The sequence below is a fragment of the Gekko japonicus genome, unplaced genomic scaffold, assembly GCF_001447785.1.
Source record: "Gekko japonicus isolate JY-2015 unplaced genomic scaffold, Gekko_japonicus_V1.1 scaffold1440, whole genome shotgun sequence".
NCBI classification, from domain to species: domain Eukaryota; kingdom Metazoa; phylum Chordata; class Lepidosauria; order Squamata; family Gekkonidae; genus Gekko; species Gekko japonicus.
Genome location: NW_015169819.1, coordinates 427,986 through 447,210, shown reverse-complemented (window position 1 = coordinate 447,210; position 19,225 = coordinate 427,986). Strand labels below are relative to the sequence as shown.

The window sequence follows — 19,225 nt, the reverse complement described above, 5'->3', positions numbered from 1 at the left end:
CTTCGTCAGGAGCATTCGAGGCTCCTGGCCGAACTGCGCATGCGCAGCCGGCTGCCTCGGTCTCCCGTCAGTGGCTTCCTCCCCGGCATCTGATCATGCCGGGGAGCAACTGCACGGCGGGTCAGGGGATCTGTGTGATCCCACCGCCGCGTGTCTCTTTTGGTGCGGCTCTAAAACGCCGCACTTTGGCCGTGTTTTTTTCTGCCGTGTGGCAGGGGCCGTAGAATAGTTTAAGAAACTCTCATTAGTCTGAAACATAAGAATTAAAGTCTGTGCATATACTAGTTTTACTTAAGACATTTTACCCCTGATTTCACCTGACCTTTCCATGTTGAATAAAATATTTTGCTAATTTGGAATATAAAAACTTGAGTGCCATTTAAGTTATATAGGTCTCCCATTCCTTTCCTCAGGTTCCTGGACTGAGCAAACAACCAAAATAGTATACTGTGACAGGGTGGAACAGCCAGAATTTTTCAGGAAAGAAGAGAACAGACAACTAGGGTGACTCAATCACAAAAGGAAAAGGAAAACCAAGGGAAAATCATGCCTTTGTGGGAGGGAAGTAAATGGGGCCATCATACCAGTGGTTCCCGCCAATGGCCTGCCTCTTTGTACGGGAAATTAGTAGGAGAGGCCAGAGGGGTATCAGGGACTGCACATCAGTTTATACCAAGGTCTGGTACAGTAGGAAGACTCCAGATTTGAAGAATAAATCAAATGGTTTTATTGAAGAATTTCCCTAATTACAAGCACATTAAGCATTCAAGAAGAGTAAGCTATACAGAACTAGGAAAGCAGAAGTGATTGATACGAAATAGAGGGGTCAGCTATGGGGTAATGCTACATGTCCGTATGTGTAGAGGTCCTTGAAGAAAATAGCGCCAGTAGCCAGCATTATGCAATATGGGAAGGCCCAAAGAAGAGACTCTGAGAGTGTACTCAAAGTATAGGCACCATCCTGAGTGCACACCTTGATGGCCATGTGCGTGGTAGGATATAGACATTGGAATACAATGCAAACCAATAGGAGGTCTTGAGGGGCTTGTCCCAGATGAAGACAAAAGATTACCTTGACCAATCATGGGTCTCAGGGGGTGCGTGCGTTCAGAGGGGCAAGACCTAGGTGTGGTCAGGTTCCAGAGGGGCAGAGTCTGGGTTCACAATAGCTCTGATAGGATTAGCCAGGTGCTTAGAACTTGTTGAGGACATATAAAGTATAAACTGGATATATTTGCAGATGATATTTTTAATAATTTAAGGTGAATTACATAAATGTATGATAAATTAGGCACAAGTTTGTTAAAGATACGAAAGGAAAAGAAATTTCCCCCATGTATGTATGTTTGTTTTGTTTTTAAAAAATAAAAAAATATTATTATTTTTAAAAAGAATTAGCCCGGTGCTGGGTGGCTAGCTGAATGGGTCTGATGACCATTGATGGTCCTGCCAAGGCAGTTGAATAGGTTCCCAAGCTTAGACAAAATAGTGAAAAAGCGTTCCTGATCGCTAAACGTTTGAATGTGTAATTGGTTTATCTTGGTATCCTGAGGGATGAAGCAGGAAAGACAGTTGTGGAGACAAAGGATTCTCACATAGACATAGGTTACATAAGAACATAAGAAGCTAATGTTGGATCAGGCCGATGGCCCATTCAGTCCAACACTCTGTCACACAGTGGCCAAAAATACCAGGTGCCATCAGGAGGTCCATCAGTGGGGCCAGGACACTAGAAACTCTCCCACTGTTGCCCCCCCCCCAGCACCAAGAATACAGAGCATCTCTTGCCCCAGAGTTCCTATCTATACCTTGTGGCTAGTAGCCACTGATGGATCTCTGCTCCATATGTTTATCTAATTCCCTCTTGAAACCGCCCATGTAGCCGCCGCCACCTCCTGTGTCAGTGAATGCCATGTGTTAATCACTCTTTGGGTGAAGAAGTACTTCCTTTTATCTGTTGTAACCCGACTGCTCAGCAATTTCATTGAGTGCCCACGAGTTCTTGTATTGTGAGAAAGGGAGAAAAGTACTTGGTTCTCTACCTGCTCTATCCCATGCATAAACTTATAAACCTCAATCATGTCACCCCTCAGCCGTCATTTCTCCAAGCTAAAGAGCCCCAAGTGCTTTAACCTTTCTTCATAGGGAAAGTGTTCCAACCCTTTTATCATTATAGGGCTAAGTGAAGTTCTGGAGATAGAAGGGCTATTCGCCAGGTGGCCTCTGAATAGCTTTAGAAATGCAGATACAATACCTGGTGGAACCCATTGTTATTCCATAATCATACCTTTGCTGTGTGGAGGGGGAGGTTGAAGGTTAACTTGGAGGGCTGCCTTATTTCCTGAAATTAAACCCTTTTGCAGAGCTTTGGCTTTCTCTGTGTTTCAGGCTAGGAGTGCCTTCCTTGACCTGACTTTGTGGGTCTCCGGTTCAGGTTAGAAGTGGGGTGCCCCGTGTTAAGGGATACCCATGAGTAAGGCAGCGCCTCTGGGCTACATAGTATAGTGTATATTGATTTCATTCAGTATGAAGGTAGACATGCTGAGAAACGGTTGTTGACATGTTGAGGAGAAATTGTAAGCCTTGGGCAAAGGAAGAAGAATCAGCTTTGACATTTTGAATACCAAAAATACCTTTATTGAGATAGTCTTGCTCCTGGTGCCATTCCATTTCTCAGGACTGCCTGGTGTTCCTCAATAGCACTCAGCTCTCAGTGGAGGAGGAGGCATTCCTAAAGGGCCAGTTTGCCTTCTGCAAGCACTACAGCTTGGGAACATTTCTGTCTGGTGTCAACATCACTTCCCTTCCTCTTCAGATATAGGTGGCCCGGCTGATCCAATTGCACCAACCATCATTATTTCACCTCGCAACACTAGCGTGATTGCCGGCACCTCAGAGGTGATCCTGGAGTGTGTGGCCAATGCCAGGTAAGTCTCTGCCTCTTGTGGTTCTTGGTGGTTGGAAGGTATACCTGGCATGACTGCTGGAATTTTGAGAACGGTCTTGTGATCATTTACAAACCTTCTTCGCAGTAGAATTTCCAGCCTATGAAGTGTTCTGTCCTGGCCTCTCTGGCTCTCCTGTATTGGGCTGGAGCACAGGTTCATGGTGCAAAACTATGATCTGGGAAACGGCCTGCTGTGAGATGGCTTCTACTAGCATTCCAGTGCTCACAATGCAGTCTGCCACTGTGGTATAATACTGTCACCCCTATAAATGAGAAATATTTTCAAGCAGCAGTGGTTGACACCTACAGCCCACTCCCATGCTAGGGACTTCACACCCATAAAAAGAGTTTGACCTCTGCCACCAGCTGTGTAGAGCTGCGGTGGCTCAAGTGGTTAAGACGCTGAACTGCAGGCTGTGGAAGGTCAGTAGTTCAGCAGTTCGAGACCCGAGTGTGCCGCATGACGGAGTGAGCTCCCGTCTCTAGTTCCAGCTCCTGCCAACCTAGCAGTTCGAAAGCAAGAAATTGCAAGTAGATAAATAGGTACCACTTCGGTGGGAAGGCAACAGCGTTCCTTGCGCCTTGGTGTTTAGTCATGCTGGCCACATGACCACGGAAACGTCTTCGGACAGCGCTGGCTCTTCCGCTTTGAAACGGAGATGAGCACTGCAAACCTAGAGTCGGATTCGACTGGCTTTCGAGCAAGGGAACCTTTACCTTTACCTTACCAGCTGTGTGTACACTCATAACTGCAAAGCCAAACTGGACTGCTGGGTAGGAGTTCCTTCAGTCTGTACAGATCTGTAGCCAGTTATCCAGTGACACTGGGTGCATGGGAAAGGGGCTCCCATCTCACAGGCTTCTTTGCTCACCAGGCCACTCATCAAGTTGCACATCATCTGGAAGAAGGACGGGTTGCCTGTGTCGAGTGGCATCAGCGACTACAACCGGCGCCTGACCATCCTGAATCCCACTTTGAGTGACCGTGGCTACTACGAATGTGAGGCTGTGCTGCGAAGTAGCAGTGTGCCTTCTGTGGTGCAGGGAGCCTACCTCTCTGTGCTGGGTAAGCATGGGAAGGAAGCCATGGGGTGTCATCATCTCAAAGATGTGGTGGGGCTGTGGGTGAGTGAGGAGCATATACTTCACATGCAGAAGGTCCCAGGCTCAATCCCTGGCATCTCAAATGGTCTCAGATTGCAGGGACTGGGATATACCTCTGCCAGTCAATCAGAGGAGGTGATACGGAACGAGATTTGATGTGCAGAAGCTTCATATGATCAGAGTGCAGTGAGTCAGGAACCTTGAGAACTTGGTCCAAAATTATCAGGGTTGAGAGGCGTGCAAAACCAGCACTTGTGGGAATTCAGCTGACAGTCTGGGTTGGAGGACATTTGGTCAGTCCCATGACTTGGTTTTCTATTGCAGAGCCACCTCAGTTTATCAAGGAGCCAGACAGGCACATCACAGCTGAGATGGAGAAGGTGGTGCAGGTTCCTTGCCAGGCCAAAGGTAATTTTCTCCAGTTCACTTCTCAGTCATCTAGTTCAGCTTTTTGTTGCAGCCCAAGCCAAGGCCGTTAATCTTGCAGTTTGAGCACTCATCTTGCTAGTAACTTGGCAGTTATAACAACTAGTTTGCCAGCAAAAGTATACCTAGAGCATTTTACCATTGTAAGGGGAAAGGGGAGGTTGTAGGTTTCATGCTGCTGCTCCCCCCCTTTAAAAAAAAATCCCTACTTATAAAAATAAGAACATTTCTGCCCCATCCAGTTGCAAAGACAACCTTGAAAAGACCATCTGAACAAAACAAATGTGACGCGCTGACATCCGCCTCAGTCTATAGACAGCCTAAAGCAGAAGCCCTGTGCAGGGTGGCAATTTCATATGCAGCTAAGATACCGTCGTGTGCATGCCCAGTAAAAGGAGCAGAGCACCTTGAGACAGCTCCAAAGCTGATGAAGAAATTGTGATCTTAAACTGCAGGATACAAACCTGAGGTTTAAAATTAGCAAGCATTTTCTAAGAATAGTCTGGCCAGGTTGTGGAGTTATCAAAGGAAAAGGTGGGGGCTTCATAACTGACTGATCTCAAAAATAGGATTGTAAACATCTTAGAGGAGTTGTGTTCCTGCCTGTTTGTTCCTTCCTTGCGGGAGCACAGGCGAGGGATGTTGAGGCCCCATGGCAGCTCCCTGTTTCTTTGGTTTTACTGCAGTTCATCGCAAGATTCTGGGTTTAATTCAGATTGTTAAATCCAAGTTGCTACAGCATTTGAGTCAACCCTGCATTTGTTTGAATATTTGGACAACTTAGAGGTGGAAGGAGCAGGGGGGATGAGGCCAGTGTGATGTAGACATTAGAGAATCAGACTAGGACCCCGGAGACCGAAGTTCAAATCCCCCACTCAGTCATGAAACTGACCGAGTGACCTTGGGTAAAGTCCCTCAATCTAACCTAGTTCACAGGGCAAAATGGGAGAACAATGAGCCATGAACACCACCCTGAGCTGAAGATCCCCACTTTTGCTTGTAAATCCTTCCAGTTCTATCAGCTTTAGGCATCCATCACCCCTGTTGCTTTTGGGACACCTACGCTCTCAGGATTTGAACTTAATAGCAAAAGGTGTGTTTTCAGAGTGTGATTATTGGAGTAGAATGATGAACAGGATTCTAGGTTTGTGCAAGAAGGGAAGTTCTGTGGTAGTTAGTTAAGTACAGAGAATCACAAACCTACAGACTATCTCCAGAATCCGGGGATGGGAAATCTATTGAGAAGGAAAAGTGGTTTATGGAAGAGTTAATTTTCCTTTCCCATTGCTCTCTAATGGCCAGACTTTGCATTGCAGGTGTCCCTCCACCCAGTATGTTCTGGTACAAGGATGCAGCACTGCTTGAAGTGGAGAAGCTCTCTCGTTTCCAGCTCCTCACCAATGGGAGCTTGCAGATCAGTGGGCTGGTGCCGGATGATACGGGCATGTTCCAGTGCTTTGCCCGCAATGCTGCTGGCGAGGTGCAATCCTCCACGTACCTAGCCGTCACCAGTAGGTGTCAGCAAGTGCTTTGGTTATAGGTTGCCTTGGAGTCCCCTTCCTTCCACCCCAGTGTTCCCTGCAGGACCTCCCAGTCCTGGTGCTGAACTTCCAGAAGCAGGGTTGATAGTCACAGAGCTCTATTGCAGGAAGCAAAGAGGTGAGCCATTAGGAAGATCAGTAATGGTTGATAGTCCGCAAAGTGGAAAGGGAGCCGTTGGAGGCAATCTGCATGAACCACGAGGGAGTAGTATAGACTAAAGGTTCTCTCTGGCTGCGGTCACACACGCACACTAAATAATCCACTTTCTATCCACTTTCAGTGTACTTTCCAACTGGATTTTACTATGTGAACTGGCAAAGTCCAGTTGGGAAGTGCACTGAAAGTGGATTGAAAATGGATTATTTAGTGTGTGTGACCGCAGCCTCTGTGTTTCAGGGAGATTGTTTCTGCCACTGCCTTTTTGTTTTTTTTGCTGCCAGGCCACAGTGGACTTATGTCAGCCCTGTAGAGTTTTCAAGGCAGGAGATGTTCAGAAGTCATTCACTGTTACCTGCCTCTGCATAGCAACCCTAGACTTCCTTGGTGGTCTCCCATCTAAAGACCTAACCAGGGCTGATCTGGCTTAGCTTCCAAGATCTGATGAGATCAGGCTAGCCGGGGCTATCCAGGTCAGGGTTCCACCGCCTTAGCTCCGATAATATTATAGTGTTGCACTGACAGGGCTATGGAGTGTCTTTGCCCATTTCCCCAGCAATCAGAAGCATTCTGAAGTGGGGGAGAGAGGGCTTGAGCAGGTGAATGCAGGACACAGTCAAGTGCCCATTATAGGCAGAGTATCAGATGAGATTTGGATCCCTATTTAGAGCTCTTCCTAACTATTTTTCGTCTTCTGTCCAGCTTAAGTACTGCCTCATTGGAGAGCTCAGAGAAATTATTTTTTTTTTTGGGGGGGGGAGGCAAAAATGATGTGGGAACAACTTGGCAATCTAGAACCCGTACCATAGGTATTTCCCTTGCCTTTCTCTCAACCGTAGGCATTGCCCCAAACATAACCAAAGGACCTCTGGACAGCACCGTGATCGATGGGATGGCTGTGGTGCTCAGCTGTGAGACTTCAGGGGCTCCCAGACCAGCCATCACCTGGCAGAAAGGTAACCGTGAGGAGTGTACAAGGAGTTTGTGCAAAGTCGTTTGCAGGCATGGCCGGGCATGGGAGTAAGAATTCCTTACAAATGGCTCCTTGTACCTGGAGCCCGTCCCTTGATGCTCCAAACACAGATCACCTGCTGTAGATCAAGGTACAGCATGGACAGTCCACTCCTGCATCCACATCCTGCTTGATCTGAGGTCATCAACACAGGTGCTTAGGACTTCAGCATGCATTGTGGTGGAGATCCCTTACACCGCAGTGGAAAGCCATTTAAGGCTAGTCATCATAGGCCTATTAACAAACTCCTCCTCTTTCCTCTGCAGGGGAGCGAATCCTGGCTAGTGGCTCAGTGCAACTTCCTCGTTTTACACTGCTGGAGTCAGGAAGCCTCCTGATCAGTCCTACACGAATCTCAGATGCTGGCAGCTACACTTGCCTTGCCACCAACTCCCGTGGTGTTGATGAGGCATCTGCTGAACTCGTTGTCTGGGGTAAGGTGGACCGTACATTGGCCTCCCGTCCTATGTGCCTGTTCGTAGGCTGCTGGCAGGTCCTAGGTATGGTGTTACCATTAGATCAGCCAAACTAGTATTTCAGATATTGCCTGGACAGGAGTTGGGGGAAATCTGTGAAATGTTACTTCATCTGTATCTTGGAGAGTGTCAGGATTCTATCAGAAACTCGATTTTGAATGCCAGTTTCCAGCTATGTTTGAATCATAAAAGCTGCAAGAAATGTGCTGAAAATAAACAGGTGTTTGAGAGTCACAGGGCTGATTCACACGCACACATCACTTAGTTTTTGGTCATGATGAAACTGACTCCAGGGCTGCGGCCACACACACTAAATAATCCACTTTCAATCCGCTTTCAGTGTACTTTCCAACTGGATTTTACTGTGTGAACAGGGAAAATTCAGTTGGAAAGTGCGCTGAAAGTGAATCGAAAGCGGATTATTTAGTGTGTGTGGCCGCAGCCCAGTGAAGTTTGAGATGACAACAGAAGAGCTGAAAGTTCTATCCATGCTGCTAGTACTGTGATTACTCATTCACACATGCAAGTCACATGGTGGTGAAAGCATATGGGTTGAATCCGCCTTGTATGTTCATCCAGAATGATGGATTTTCCTTCACTGTGCTGCGGATACTCACTTTCCCCCCCATACAAATATGTGATGCTTCAGTAAAGTAACACACACTTCTGCACTATAGCTCTGAACAGAATCACACTTTCTCTGGTCATCCCTCCTCTTTCTACCTTTCTTGTTCCCTGCCTCATTTACACCACGGAACTGGGCATCCATTCACTGAGATAGTCTGCTAATTTTACCTGCTGGTTTCTTTTAGCAGAAGCTAAACCAGGCTTTTGCCACAATCCCAGAGTCTGAGTGTTGCACGATCACTGCCCAGTTTTTCCCCCAGAAACCTGAATCCAGTTTATTATTCATTTGTTTGTTTGTTTGTTTGTTTGTTTGTTATCAGATTTGTACCCTGCCCCCTCCCAGCCAGAGTCGGCTCAGGGCAGCTTACAGAAAGAATAGAACACACAATAGACAGTTTAAATAATCCTAAAACCATATAAGACATTCTAACATTAAAAGGTGCTAACTGTGATGATACTGATAAATAAAAGAAATTTTAAAGATTTTAAAAGATGGTGGCCAGCCTTCAGTATACCATCTTAGCAGTCAGCCCGTAGATCTAACCTTATGCAGCTGGCACAGGCTGTTCTGATGACTTCAGGGGACAGGGTTCTCTATCGAGGCGGCTCCTCCTAATGGAAGGCCTGGTGGAAGAGCTCCGTCTTGCAGGCCCTGCGGAACTGCATAAGGTCCCGCAGGTCCCTGATCTCTTTTGGGAGCTCATTCCACCAGAGGTGTCTTGGTGAAATCATACAAATTCAAAATTTATTAAGAAACAAGATTTTAAAAGCCTAATTCTACAATTCTAAAAGGAAAAAACACCAAATAAACACATAATATACAAACGTTATTTTCCAGGTCAGTCTACAGTGTTTCCAGGCAAAGGACCAGTACCTGAAGTCATTGGTGCCTGTGGACTGTGGGTGTCAAATTTGTTTGAGAGTGTATCTGTTCCCTTTCACTTTCATCTAATAGAACAATTGTAATTAGGTCCACCAGGCTGCGGGCAGAGGTGAATCAGTGCCCCCTGCTGACTGTCTAAGAAACAATAGTCTCCTTACAAAACCTACATTTGGACAAGTTTGCTTCTGGGAATCTGTTTGCAGATTAAGTAATTAGTTAAACTTTTATCCTACTCCTCAGCCCTACAGGGAAATAGGATTCACAAGGAACCTGCTCACATAGTGTTTGTCAAAAAAGAATCTTACCATGTCTGAGCTTCCCCTCCCCACGCACCCCCATTAAGGGCCACATAGATTCCAAAGATACACAGACGCATACATAACTTACATCTGACGAAAACGTCTTCTCTTCAGTAACTGACAAGCAAGCAACGAAGGTTTTGAGCAGAACTCGGGAGTGGCTGAGTTCACAACCAGTGGGCATTGCCATCTGAGGGAGGGGAAGCTTGTTCCCTTTATGATATATGCCTTGCATTTGTAGTCTCAGAACACCCTTTCTCTCTTTGTGGTACTCATCAAAGCCTCAGTTGTACCAGTTGACTTTGGGAGGAGCAGCTGAGTGAATGATCTTGTTTTGCAAGTCTGTAATTTGATGAATCTGTTAAAATCAGAAGACTTTTTGTGACCATCACAGTATGAAAAGAGGAGTTGTTTCAACCAGCAGGCCAGAAGGCTGATCACTGGCTTGACATGGCGACTGTTGCCTGACTGAGCCTGGGTGCCCCCCCCCCTCTGTCTGTCTACAGCTCGGACACGCATCACCAACCCCCCTCAGGATCAGAGTGTCATCAAAGGCACCAAGGCATCTATGACCTGTGGAGTAACCAATGACCCCAGTGTAGTAGTACGGTATGTGGCAGGTTCTGTTCTGTGTTCAGACCCATAAGATATGTGAAGGGCAGACGCTATAGATGGAGATGGGACCTTTGGAGTGCTGGGTGGGGAAGGAGAAGTGGAAAAGGACATGCAAAGAGCAATCTGTTCAGAGATGTAGAGATACTAAACAGTCAAGGCAGATGTCATCCAGTCTCCTTAGACACCAGTGTGAAAATAAAGTCATGGGGAGGCTGATCGTGGATAAAATGTGTGCCTTTGTCATTATGGGTCATTATTACGGTTTGAAACATTTTCGTGTGTCGATGGGTAGAGCTTCCTTTGAACTGATGCTGCTGAGTCCTGTTTTCCATGACAGGATTTAAGACTGGAACACGTGAAAAAGGGCTGTGAATGCCTTTGCTTAGGTGTCTCCTGGGAAAGATGAGCAATGTCCTGGCTTTTGCTAACAGAGCTTCACGCAAATTTGAGCCTTGGCATCGCTCTTTGTCCCAATCATGTACCGGGGAGGAGGGCAAAATCTGTGCTGCTTTGTAACCAGAGAATAGTCAGGCTTGTGCTTAGCAAAATGCCTGTCTGGGATTCACGGCCAGGATTCTGCCAGCTGTTTCTCTACATGCCTTAAGAACCCAGCTATGGAAAAGGAATGAGAGGAGCTCCTGTGTAAAAACATGGGCCTCTGTTGCCACCTGGTGCCTGTTAGCAACTGTGCTGAGAGAAAACTGCTGTCTTCTCTCATTGGGGTGAAGGAAGGATACCATGATGCACCTTACTCTTGAAAGTTAACTATATCCTTGTGCAGGGGTGTCTGGGGGGTGTTGGACCGAGGGCTGGACTAGGACCTGAGGGGGCCTGGGTTCAAATCCCCCACTCAGCTATGAACTTTGCCAGGTGACTCTGGGCTAGTCATTCTCTCTTGGCCTCACTGACCTCGTAGGATTGCAGGAAAAGGAGGATCACCTGTGAAGAGGCAAGGCCCTGTCCCACTTTCTCCCCACAGGTTCATATGGGAGAAGGATGGCACAGCATAAATGAGGGTAGGGAGACTGCTGCCTGCTGCCCTGAGCTCCTCAGAGGAGAGGTGGGTTAAAACGACATAGACAGAATAGCCGGCTACTTTGGCTGACCTCCCATTTATTATCCACAAAAAGGCACTTGCTAAAAACTTTCACTCAGATAAACAAAAGCCATGTTGTTCTTCTTATTATGAACAACCAAAATAACACCAAATAGTATGCAACGTTTGAGACCTCCAGACCTCTTTATCAAGCTGGATGTTTTAAAAGGTGTGCGCACACACGCACACGTTTCAAGTCCCCTTCTCTCTCTTTTGTTTTCGTTTGCTTGATTTCCAGTCTGGAGAATTCAAAACCTTGCAAACCGTTCTGCATGTGTGTGTGTTTTGTTCTTCTTCTTGTTCATCCTAAAGAATATTACATGGCTATTGTTTTGGAGTATTTCTTTGGACCAATGTGGTTACCTGTAGACCCAGACAAACAAGTATGTACCACAGCATGCATGTTAAACTCATGCCCGGCAGAACAAACAGCTGCAAATTAAAACAACAACAACAAAAGTAGCCCTCAGTAAATCCAGATGCAACCCATTATTTTTAAAGCCGAGCCTGTGGCACGTGTGCCCATACATCGAGGCTGCTACAGCACAAGTGAGACTCCCCATTCTGCTCTCACTGCCTCTGTGAATGCAGTGGCTTTCTCGGCAGCAGTGAAGCTCCCATACAGGGATTTCCCCTGTGCTTTCCCTTCACACCCACCTGTCCCTCCTCGCACCTCTAGTGGGCTTTTTGCAGGGTTGTTTTTTTTAAATGGTAATAGGAACATTGTTACAATGTTATATCTCCATAGTGATACATCTACTAGGGGGCTGGACTAGATGACCCTGGAGATCCCTTCCAACTCTATGATTCTATGATAAACCAAAAAATAGCCAGCAAAAAGCCTGATTGCAGGGGAGGGAAATGGCAGGCATGAAGGCAAATGGCAATGGATGTGAGTGGGCAGCTGCTGAAATCAACACCTTCCTATCCACTTGGGGTGCCCTCCTACATGCCGGGCACTGCCCAGGCCTGTCGGATCTCTTTGCTGTCTTGCATTAACTTAGTATGCCCACCCAAAAAGCTTTGCAGGGAAGGATAAGTAGAGGTGGGCAAGCTGTGTTTGGGTGCTTGTCTGTTGTTTCTGTCTTCTTCTCAAGCAAGCTGTGGTATTTGAGAGGTGGCACTCCTGGGCTTTGGAGAGGCAGGGAGGAGTCATGGGGGAAATAAACTTGATCATGTGAAGAGGCAAGGCCCTGTCCCACTTTCTCCCCGTAGGTTCATATGGGAGAAGGATGGCACAGCATTAAATGTGGAGAACGTGCCCCGCATGCGACTGGATAACATGGGCACTTTACACATTGCCCAGACCTGGTCAGGCGACATTGGCACCTACACCTGTCGGGTGGTATCTGCTGGAGGCAACGACTCTCGCAGTGCCCACCTGCGAGTCCGGTAAGGCCCAACTCCTAAAGTCACCTGTTAACAACTGCCTCACACTAGGGGACAGCGTATTCTGGTGCGGAGCAGCTTCCCACGTGCTCTCCTGAGTAACATACTTGTTTTGATATAAATGTTGCAGAAACGACCTTGCTACAAACTGAGCATAGACATGGATCCCCATTAACTTGCCCCGTTTTGGGATCTATTGTACAACCCCCTAACTAGCTTCAAATACCTATGCAATACCAATCCCCTGCACCAATACCCTATGCAATACCAAGTCCCTGTGCACTCGTGTGGCTTTCACAGGCATACCAAGCACCATGGCAGCTCCTTAAGCATGGTTCAGCCACACACTGCAGAGGTCATGTCTGAACCAACTGCATGGGTCTTTCCCACAGAACAGACCCATGCAGTCAGCCCTTCCCTCATGGTCCTATTATTTCTCTGGAGCATGGGGTTACAAAACATAAAGCAGCTTTCACACCCCTGGGTGACCGTGTGTCGGGGGGGGATGAGTAGCTGGGGGGGGGGCACAGGCCATTCTAACCTGACAACACATTGCAATGTTGGACTTTCTCTCCTTGTAGCAGATAACCAAGGAAAACAAACAGCATTGTTAGCTGGGCAGAATAGGCAGCCTCCAATTATCTCAGCACACACATAATATACCCCTGCTATTTCCCATAGTACCTCTGGGCTCTTACCATGTTTTCCATCCATCCACACCATGTAATTAAACAAGGTGCCTGCTACCCAGAGACTGGTAACCAGTCCAGCCATGACAGCACATAGTGTGGATTAGCGCCTTTGGCTATGCCCAAATCACTCCACTTTCCCAATGGGTAGCACTCTTGTCTTTGGGGTTCTGTTGTCTGATAGCTTCTAAGATTGGTTTCTTCTACCATCATCCTCATCAGGCAGCTCCCCCATGCACCAGAAAACCCCATTGCTGTGCTGAGCACTGTAGAGAAACGTGCCATCAACTTGACATGGACCAAGCCCTTTGATGGAAACAGCCCACTGCTGCGCTACATCCTTGAGGTCTCCGAGAACAGTAAGGCATCTTCCTGCCATACAAAGGTGTCAAGGTGCACTCAGAAGTCGGTAATAGGCAGAGCTGGGCTGGAGTCTCATCACAGAGCTGATGGGAGACTTTGTGGGAGTGGGAGATGATAGACCTTTGGGATTCTGACATTTCCCTGTGGACTCTCGCCGAGGCTGATCCCGAGAGCTTGTTGCAATCTAGTGCACCTTAGCAGTTTGTGGTGTTTTGTTTTCTGTTCAGGCTTTAAACAAGCCTTTTATTCTGTTGTCTATATTGGGTGCGGCTGAATCGTAAGAGAACCTTTTTTTTGCCCTGATGTAGATAGTGATCCAAGGCACAAAAAAGGCCTCATTCCTCCGTCTCCCCCATCCATCAGCCAAGCTTTGACTGTGTCATTTGCTTCTTTCATGAAAGCTGCATAGCTTCATCCATTCTCTGATAATCCTTTAAATACCATTTGGAATAGAGGTGGCTCCTGAACAAAACCCAGTTCATGAAAACTCCTGTATAGAGGAACCTGCACAGGGCCCCTTAAAAGAAGTGTGTGGGAGGAATGGAGCTTGCCCATCATTTTTCTTCCTCTTTGCTCACTGGCTCCTTATTGCCCCTTTCTTCTGTGCCTGGCAGATGCTCCCTGGACAGTGCTGATGGCTAGCGTGGACCCTGAAGTCGTCTCAGTGCTAGTGAGAGGCCTGGTTCCTGCCCGCTCTTACCAGTTCCGGCTATGTGCTCTCAACGATGTGGGCAAAGGCCAGTTCAGCAAGGACACAGAGAGGTGAGGTGGGCATATCATGGACCGGGGGCTGAAGGTCTGATGTAATTAGGGGGGTAGCTGGGGCGGAGCTCATAAGAGTTGAGTATAAGAATGAACTGAATTCAGGTAGTCGGGGGCAGTACTGTTTTTGGAGAGAAGGAAGACAAACGTGATGTGAGTAGGTGGACAATTATTCTGGCTTGAATTTATATGGTAAGGATGAATGTGACCAAAGCAAAGACCATTTAAGTACTGGGTAACCTCATGCTATGATGGGTTGTATACAAAGTATAATGTGACACTATCAATCAGCCACATGGTAAAAATATGAAGTGCTTTTGATTTTTTTAAATTTGTGGTTAACTTACAAGGTCATATCTTTCATCATCCCTCGACAATGCAGAGACCCCTGCTTTGTCTGAGGTCTGTTTTTTCTGCTTTTATTATTAGCATGAAGGGGCCACCACCCAGCTTACTATTACCTACAGTGATGTGTCCAACGTAGACAGCACAATGTTCCTTCAGGCTGCTTAGCTTACTATTACCTACAGTGATGTGTCCAGCGTAGACAGCCCATTGTTCTTTCAGGTTGCTTCCCGCCTCAGCAATCTCCAGCATTGAATGTGTAGGCTTGGCGTGTGATGTCGAGGAGAGTTTAACCAAATAGTAGGGAATTGGCCATTGGCTACAAAGCATTTGTGAGCTATTTCACAGGTATTTTTGTGATACTCTGCCAGGACCTCCCTACCACAATTGAGACAGTAAGAGAACTGGAAGCCCCTTGTCCATCTTCTGATCCGATATTGGACCACTTCAATCGACTCTCCCAGGAGGAAGTCAACAGGATTCTGGCAGCAGTAAGGCCAACTACTTGCCTCCTCGACCCATGCCCTTCCTGGTTGGTGAAAACCTGCGGGGAGAGCATTCGGGTCCCTCTAGATTATCTTGTCCCTTTATACTGGGACTTTCCCAGAGGCTTTAAAGGAAGCAGTAGTTAATCTGCTCTTGAAAAAACCATCATTGGACTGACTTCCCTGTTTAGGTGGCGAGTGCATTTATGCTCACCCACGGAGTCAAATGGACCCCATTTGGCTTCAGGAAGCTCTGTGGGATCCAATGCCCCCTGGTGGCTTGTTGGGTGAGCTGGTGGAGGACTGGGAACACTGGCTCTCTGAAGCCATCAACGAGATTGCTCCCTGGCACCCTCTATGCCCTTGCACCAAAGCATCACCTTAGTATATATCAGAGCTGTGGAGGATGAAGCAGGAGCGAAGGTGGCGGCATGCTCGTGTCGAAGTGCCACAAACATCTTATAGGACTCTTATGAAAACCTATGAGATGGCTGTGAAGGCCACGAAGAAGGATTTCTACACGGCCTCCATTGTAGTCAAAAGTGTTGGATTAGTATCTGAAAGACCCAGGTTTGAATCCCCATTCATGCCATGGAAACTCACTAGGTGACCTTGGGCCAGTCCTATTCTCTCAGCCTAACCTGCCTCACAGGGTTGTTGTGAGGATAAAATGGAGGAGAGGAGGAGGATGTAAGCCACTTTAGGTCCCCGTTGGAGAGAAAGGTGGGGTATAAATGTATTAAATAAATAAAGATAAAACGTCATAGGAGTGCTACTACTTTAAATGGGCTAGTTCCTCCCACTGTCAACGATGTGCAGCTACAGTAAAGAGGAGGAATCAAACAAAATTGCTTCTACCACTCTGTTATACTAGCAGAACCCTCACAAACATATTGTGCATAATAGGTTTAATTTCATCTGATGAATTGGGCTAGAGTCCATGAAAGTCTGCTATTATAAATCAGTTCAAGGTGAATTTTGCAATTGAGGACTCCTTCTAGTCTGGCTTCCACCCTGGCCATGGGACGGAGACAGCTCTGGTCGCCCTTACAGATGACATAGACAACTGGACTGAGGTGGGTCAGCGCTGCTGTTGTTGTTAGACTTAAGGGGACAGCATTTGACACAGTTGATTATGATATCTTGACCCACTACCTCGGCGACATAGGAGTTCAGGGGACTGCCTTGAAATGGTTTTCCTCCTTTCTCCATGGTTGGGGACAGAGGGTGGCACTGGGCAAGAGGGTCTCCCTGCAATAACCACCAGAATGTGGAGTGCCGCAGGGGGCGATCCTCTCGCCAATGTTGTTTAACATCTACATGTGCCCCCTCGCCGACTTAGTCTGGAGTTATGGGCTGGGTTGTCATAAGTATGCCCCAGCTTGGTGGAACATGCTCCCTATTGAGACCCTGTGGGATCCTCTTCAATTCCGCAGGGCCTGCAAGATGGAGTTGTTCCGCCAGGCCTTTGGTTGAGTCAACGGGATCCCTGCGGTTGCTGTCACCCATCCACTTATTGACCACCGACAACTGGTCTTTAAATCACCGCACCATCGGGCCAGAACTTTATAGCCAACTGACGCTGTTTCAAGCTGTACCCATTGTTTGAATTGTTATAATGTTTTATCATGTTTCAAGTTGAAATTGTATTTATTATAATGATGTTACCCGCCATGAGCCTGCTCGCGGGATGGGCGGGATATAAATGCAAAGAATAAATAAATAAATAAAAAAATACAGCATAACCATATAAAGACTCTAGCCATCTGCCCTCTTTATTCTATCAAGGTGCTGTGTAAAAGTAAAAAGATGTGCACACACAATGAGAAGCTGGCTGTGTATGTGCGCAGACTGGGCACTTACTCTGGTGTGGCTGAGTTTGGCGGTTGCCTAGTTACAACTGCTTGAGCGTTTAACCCAGTTCAGGGCCAGCCTTGGAACTTGCCTTTTGTATGATCTTCCTCTCATCAGGGTTTCCCTTCCTGAGGAACCCCCCACAGCACCTCCACAGAATGTCATTGCCAGTGGCCGCACCAATCAGTCCATCATGATCCAGTGGCAGCCGCCGCCAGAGAACCACCAAAACGGTATCCTCAAGGGTTACATCATCAGGTGAGCAAGCACAAGCACCGTGCCAAGTTTCCAGTTCTGCTTCCTCTTGGAATCTCCCATAGTCTGGTCAGAAATGGGAAAACCAGAGGGCGTCCCACAAGGCAAGAACATCCCGACTGCTTTAATCATGGGTTGGCCCAATATCTTGTGTGTTGTCCCCTTGTCTAGATTTTGCCTGGCTGGCCTTCCTGTTGGCTACCAGTTCAGGAACATCACCAATGCTGATGTCAACAACCTGCTATTGGAGGATCTGATCATTTGGACCAACTATGAGATTGAGGTGGCAGCATACAATAGTGCTGGACTTGGTGTCTACAGTTCCAAAGTCACTGAATGGACTCTCCAAGGTGGTAAGTTTTCTGGAGGAGGGAAAGGGTGGTGGTGGATATCTTTCCTTGAGAGAATTGATTGGTCACAGAGGCAGGCCCAAGTGATTAGAAAAAAATGCAACAACACTAAACATGTGCCCTGCCAAGCAAAGCTTGTCAGCTTGGTTTTGCTGCTTATGTGGAACGCTGCCGGTTTGGGAGTGGCATTTGTAGGATCTCCGTGTGTGTGTGCATTCATATCTGCACACGGGCTACTGATGGCAGGAGGACAAATACAATGTCTGGATCACAGTCCACATCCACAATGTAAATCCTTAATTCTGAATGTAGAGCTAGTGAGCACAAAGAGGAGCTGCCAAGCCAGACAGGTGGTGTGAACTGCAGTGCCTTCTTATGCCGTTATGTCCAGCCCTCCATCCATTCCAAGTGAGTTGCTGCCTTTTGATTTCTTGTCCCACAGTTCCCACAGTGTCTCCAGGTAACGTGCAGGCTGAGGCCACCAACTCCACCACAATACGCTTCTCATGGAACCCACCCAGCCCCCAGTTTGTGAATGGCATCAATCAAGGCTACAAGGTAGGTGACGGCAGGCAACCCTTCAAACTTCCCTCTGTTTTTTGCTGTGAGCCTCAAGCTATGGCCTACCCTCACAAACTGGACCAAAGTATTTTTTATTGTTTATGAAACAAAGCAGGCAGACACAACTGTTGTCAGTAGGTTCCAGAATTGAACTTTGTATGGAGGTAAGTGGGGATGTGGACTTGCCACATGCCCTTTTAACATCAGTAAGTGGGTGGTTATTTTGCCTCAGGAAGTCTAAGTAGATCTGAATTGGCAGAAGATGTTTCAGGCCTTGCCTTTACAGGCCCCATGTTGGCTTTCTTTTCCCCACAGCTGACATTTAAAGAAGATGGGAATCTATACTCCTCATTCCCTCATTGACTAGAAGCTCTTTTACTCTACAGCCTCGCTTCAGTAAGGGCCAAGTGCCCCATCTGTTCTTCTGTCTGTCTCTTTTCATTGGGTGTTTTAGGGGGATTAATCATTGCATGTAGTTGTTCTTGGGCCAGCCGATCACTGTTGCCTTGCCTATAACTCTTGCATGAAGAGCTCGTCCTTCTGCTTTGCTTGTTGTAGAGCAGATATACAGAGAGGGTGCAGGGTCTAGTTAACAGAAAGTGTGCCAACACATAGCCCTCTTCTCCCTGGACAGTCCTATTTGAACCAGCAAAAGGCCCAGGCAAACATGAAGCTGATAACCTGCCATAATATACAGTCACCTTTGGTCTCCTTTCATCCCATACTCACCTAACACAATATGTGCTGTATAATTTCAGAACTGCCCATTGTATTAGACTGGAACTGTTTGTATAAACCTTTCTATGCCTCTGTGAGGAACTCATTGGGCCCAGTCCTATGGTTGCCAGCTCCAGGTTTGGAAAGTCCTGCTGAGTCCTTCTGCCCCCACCAAATGCTGCCCTCCACAGGATCCACCCCCCAAATCTCCAGGTATTTCCCTACTCAGAGCTGGGAAGCCTACCTTCCCCTCAGTGACTGCTGCTGGTCAA

At 47.2% G+C, this 19,225-nt stretch overlaps 1 protein-coding gene across 1 annotated transcript in view; it reads left to right on the top strand.

The window, feature by feature from the left end:
- Positions 1 to 19,225, top strand: part of SDK2 (sidekick cell adhesion molecule 2) — a gene marked incomplete at its 5' end in the record, with an annotated part of 107,001 nt that overhangs the window by 31,362 nt on the left and 56,414 nt on the right. The window contains 13 exons of the mRNA XM_015417197.1: positions 2,816 to 2,927; positions 3,823 to 4,013; positions 4,376 to 4,459; positions 5,794 to 5,988; positions 7,015 to 7,131; positions 7,454 to 7,621; positions 9,979 to 10,081; positions 12,399 to 12,575; positions 13,484 to 13,620; positions 14,239 to 14,386; positions 17,188 to 17,328; positions 17,497 to 17,678; positions 18,118 to 18,233. Coding sequence (XP_015272683.1) covers positions 2,816 to 2,927; positions 3,823 to 4,013; positions 4,376 to 4,459; positions 5,794 to 5,988; positions 7,015 to 7,131; positions 7,454 to 7,621; positions 9,979 to 10,081; positions 12,399 to 12,575; positions 13,484 to 13,620; positions 14,239 to 14,386; positions 17,188 to 17,328; positions 17,497 to 17,678; positions 18,118 to 18,233 — 1,871 coding nt within the window. The remainder of the gene's footprint in view (positions 1 to 2,815; positions 2,928 to 3,822; positions 4,014 to 4,375; positions 4,460 to 5,793; positions 5,989 to 7,014; positions 7,132 to 7,453; positions 7,622 to 9,978; positions 10,082 to 12,398; positions 12,576 to 13,483; positions 13,621 to 14,238; positions 14,387 to 17,187; positions 17,329 to 17,496; positions 17,679 to 18,117; positions 18,234 to 19,225) is intronic.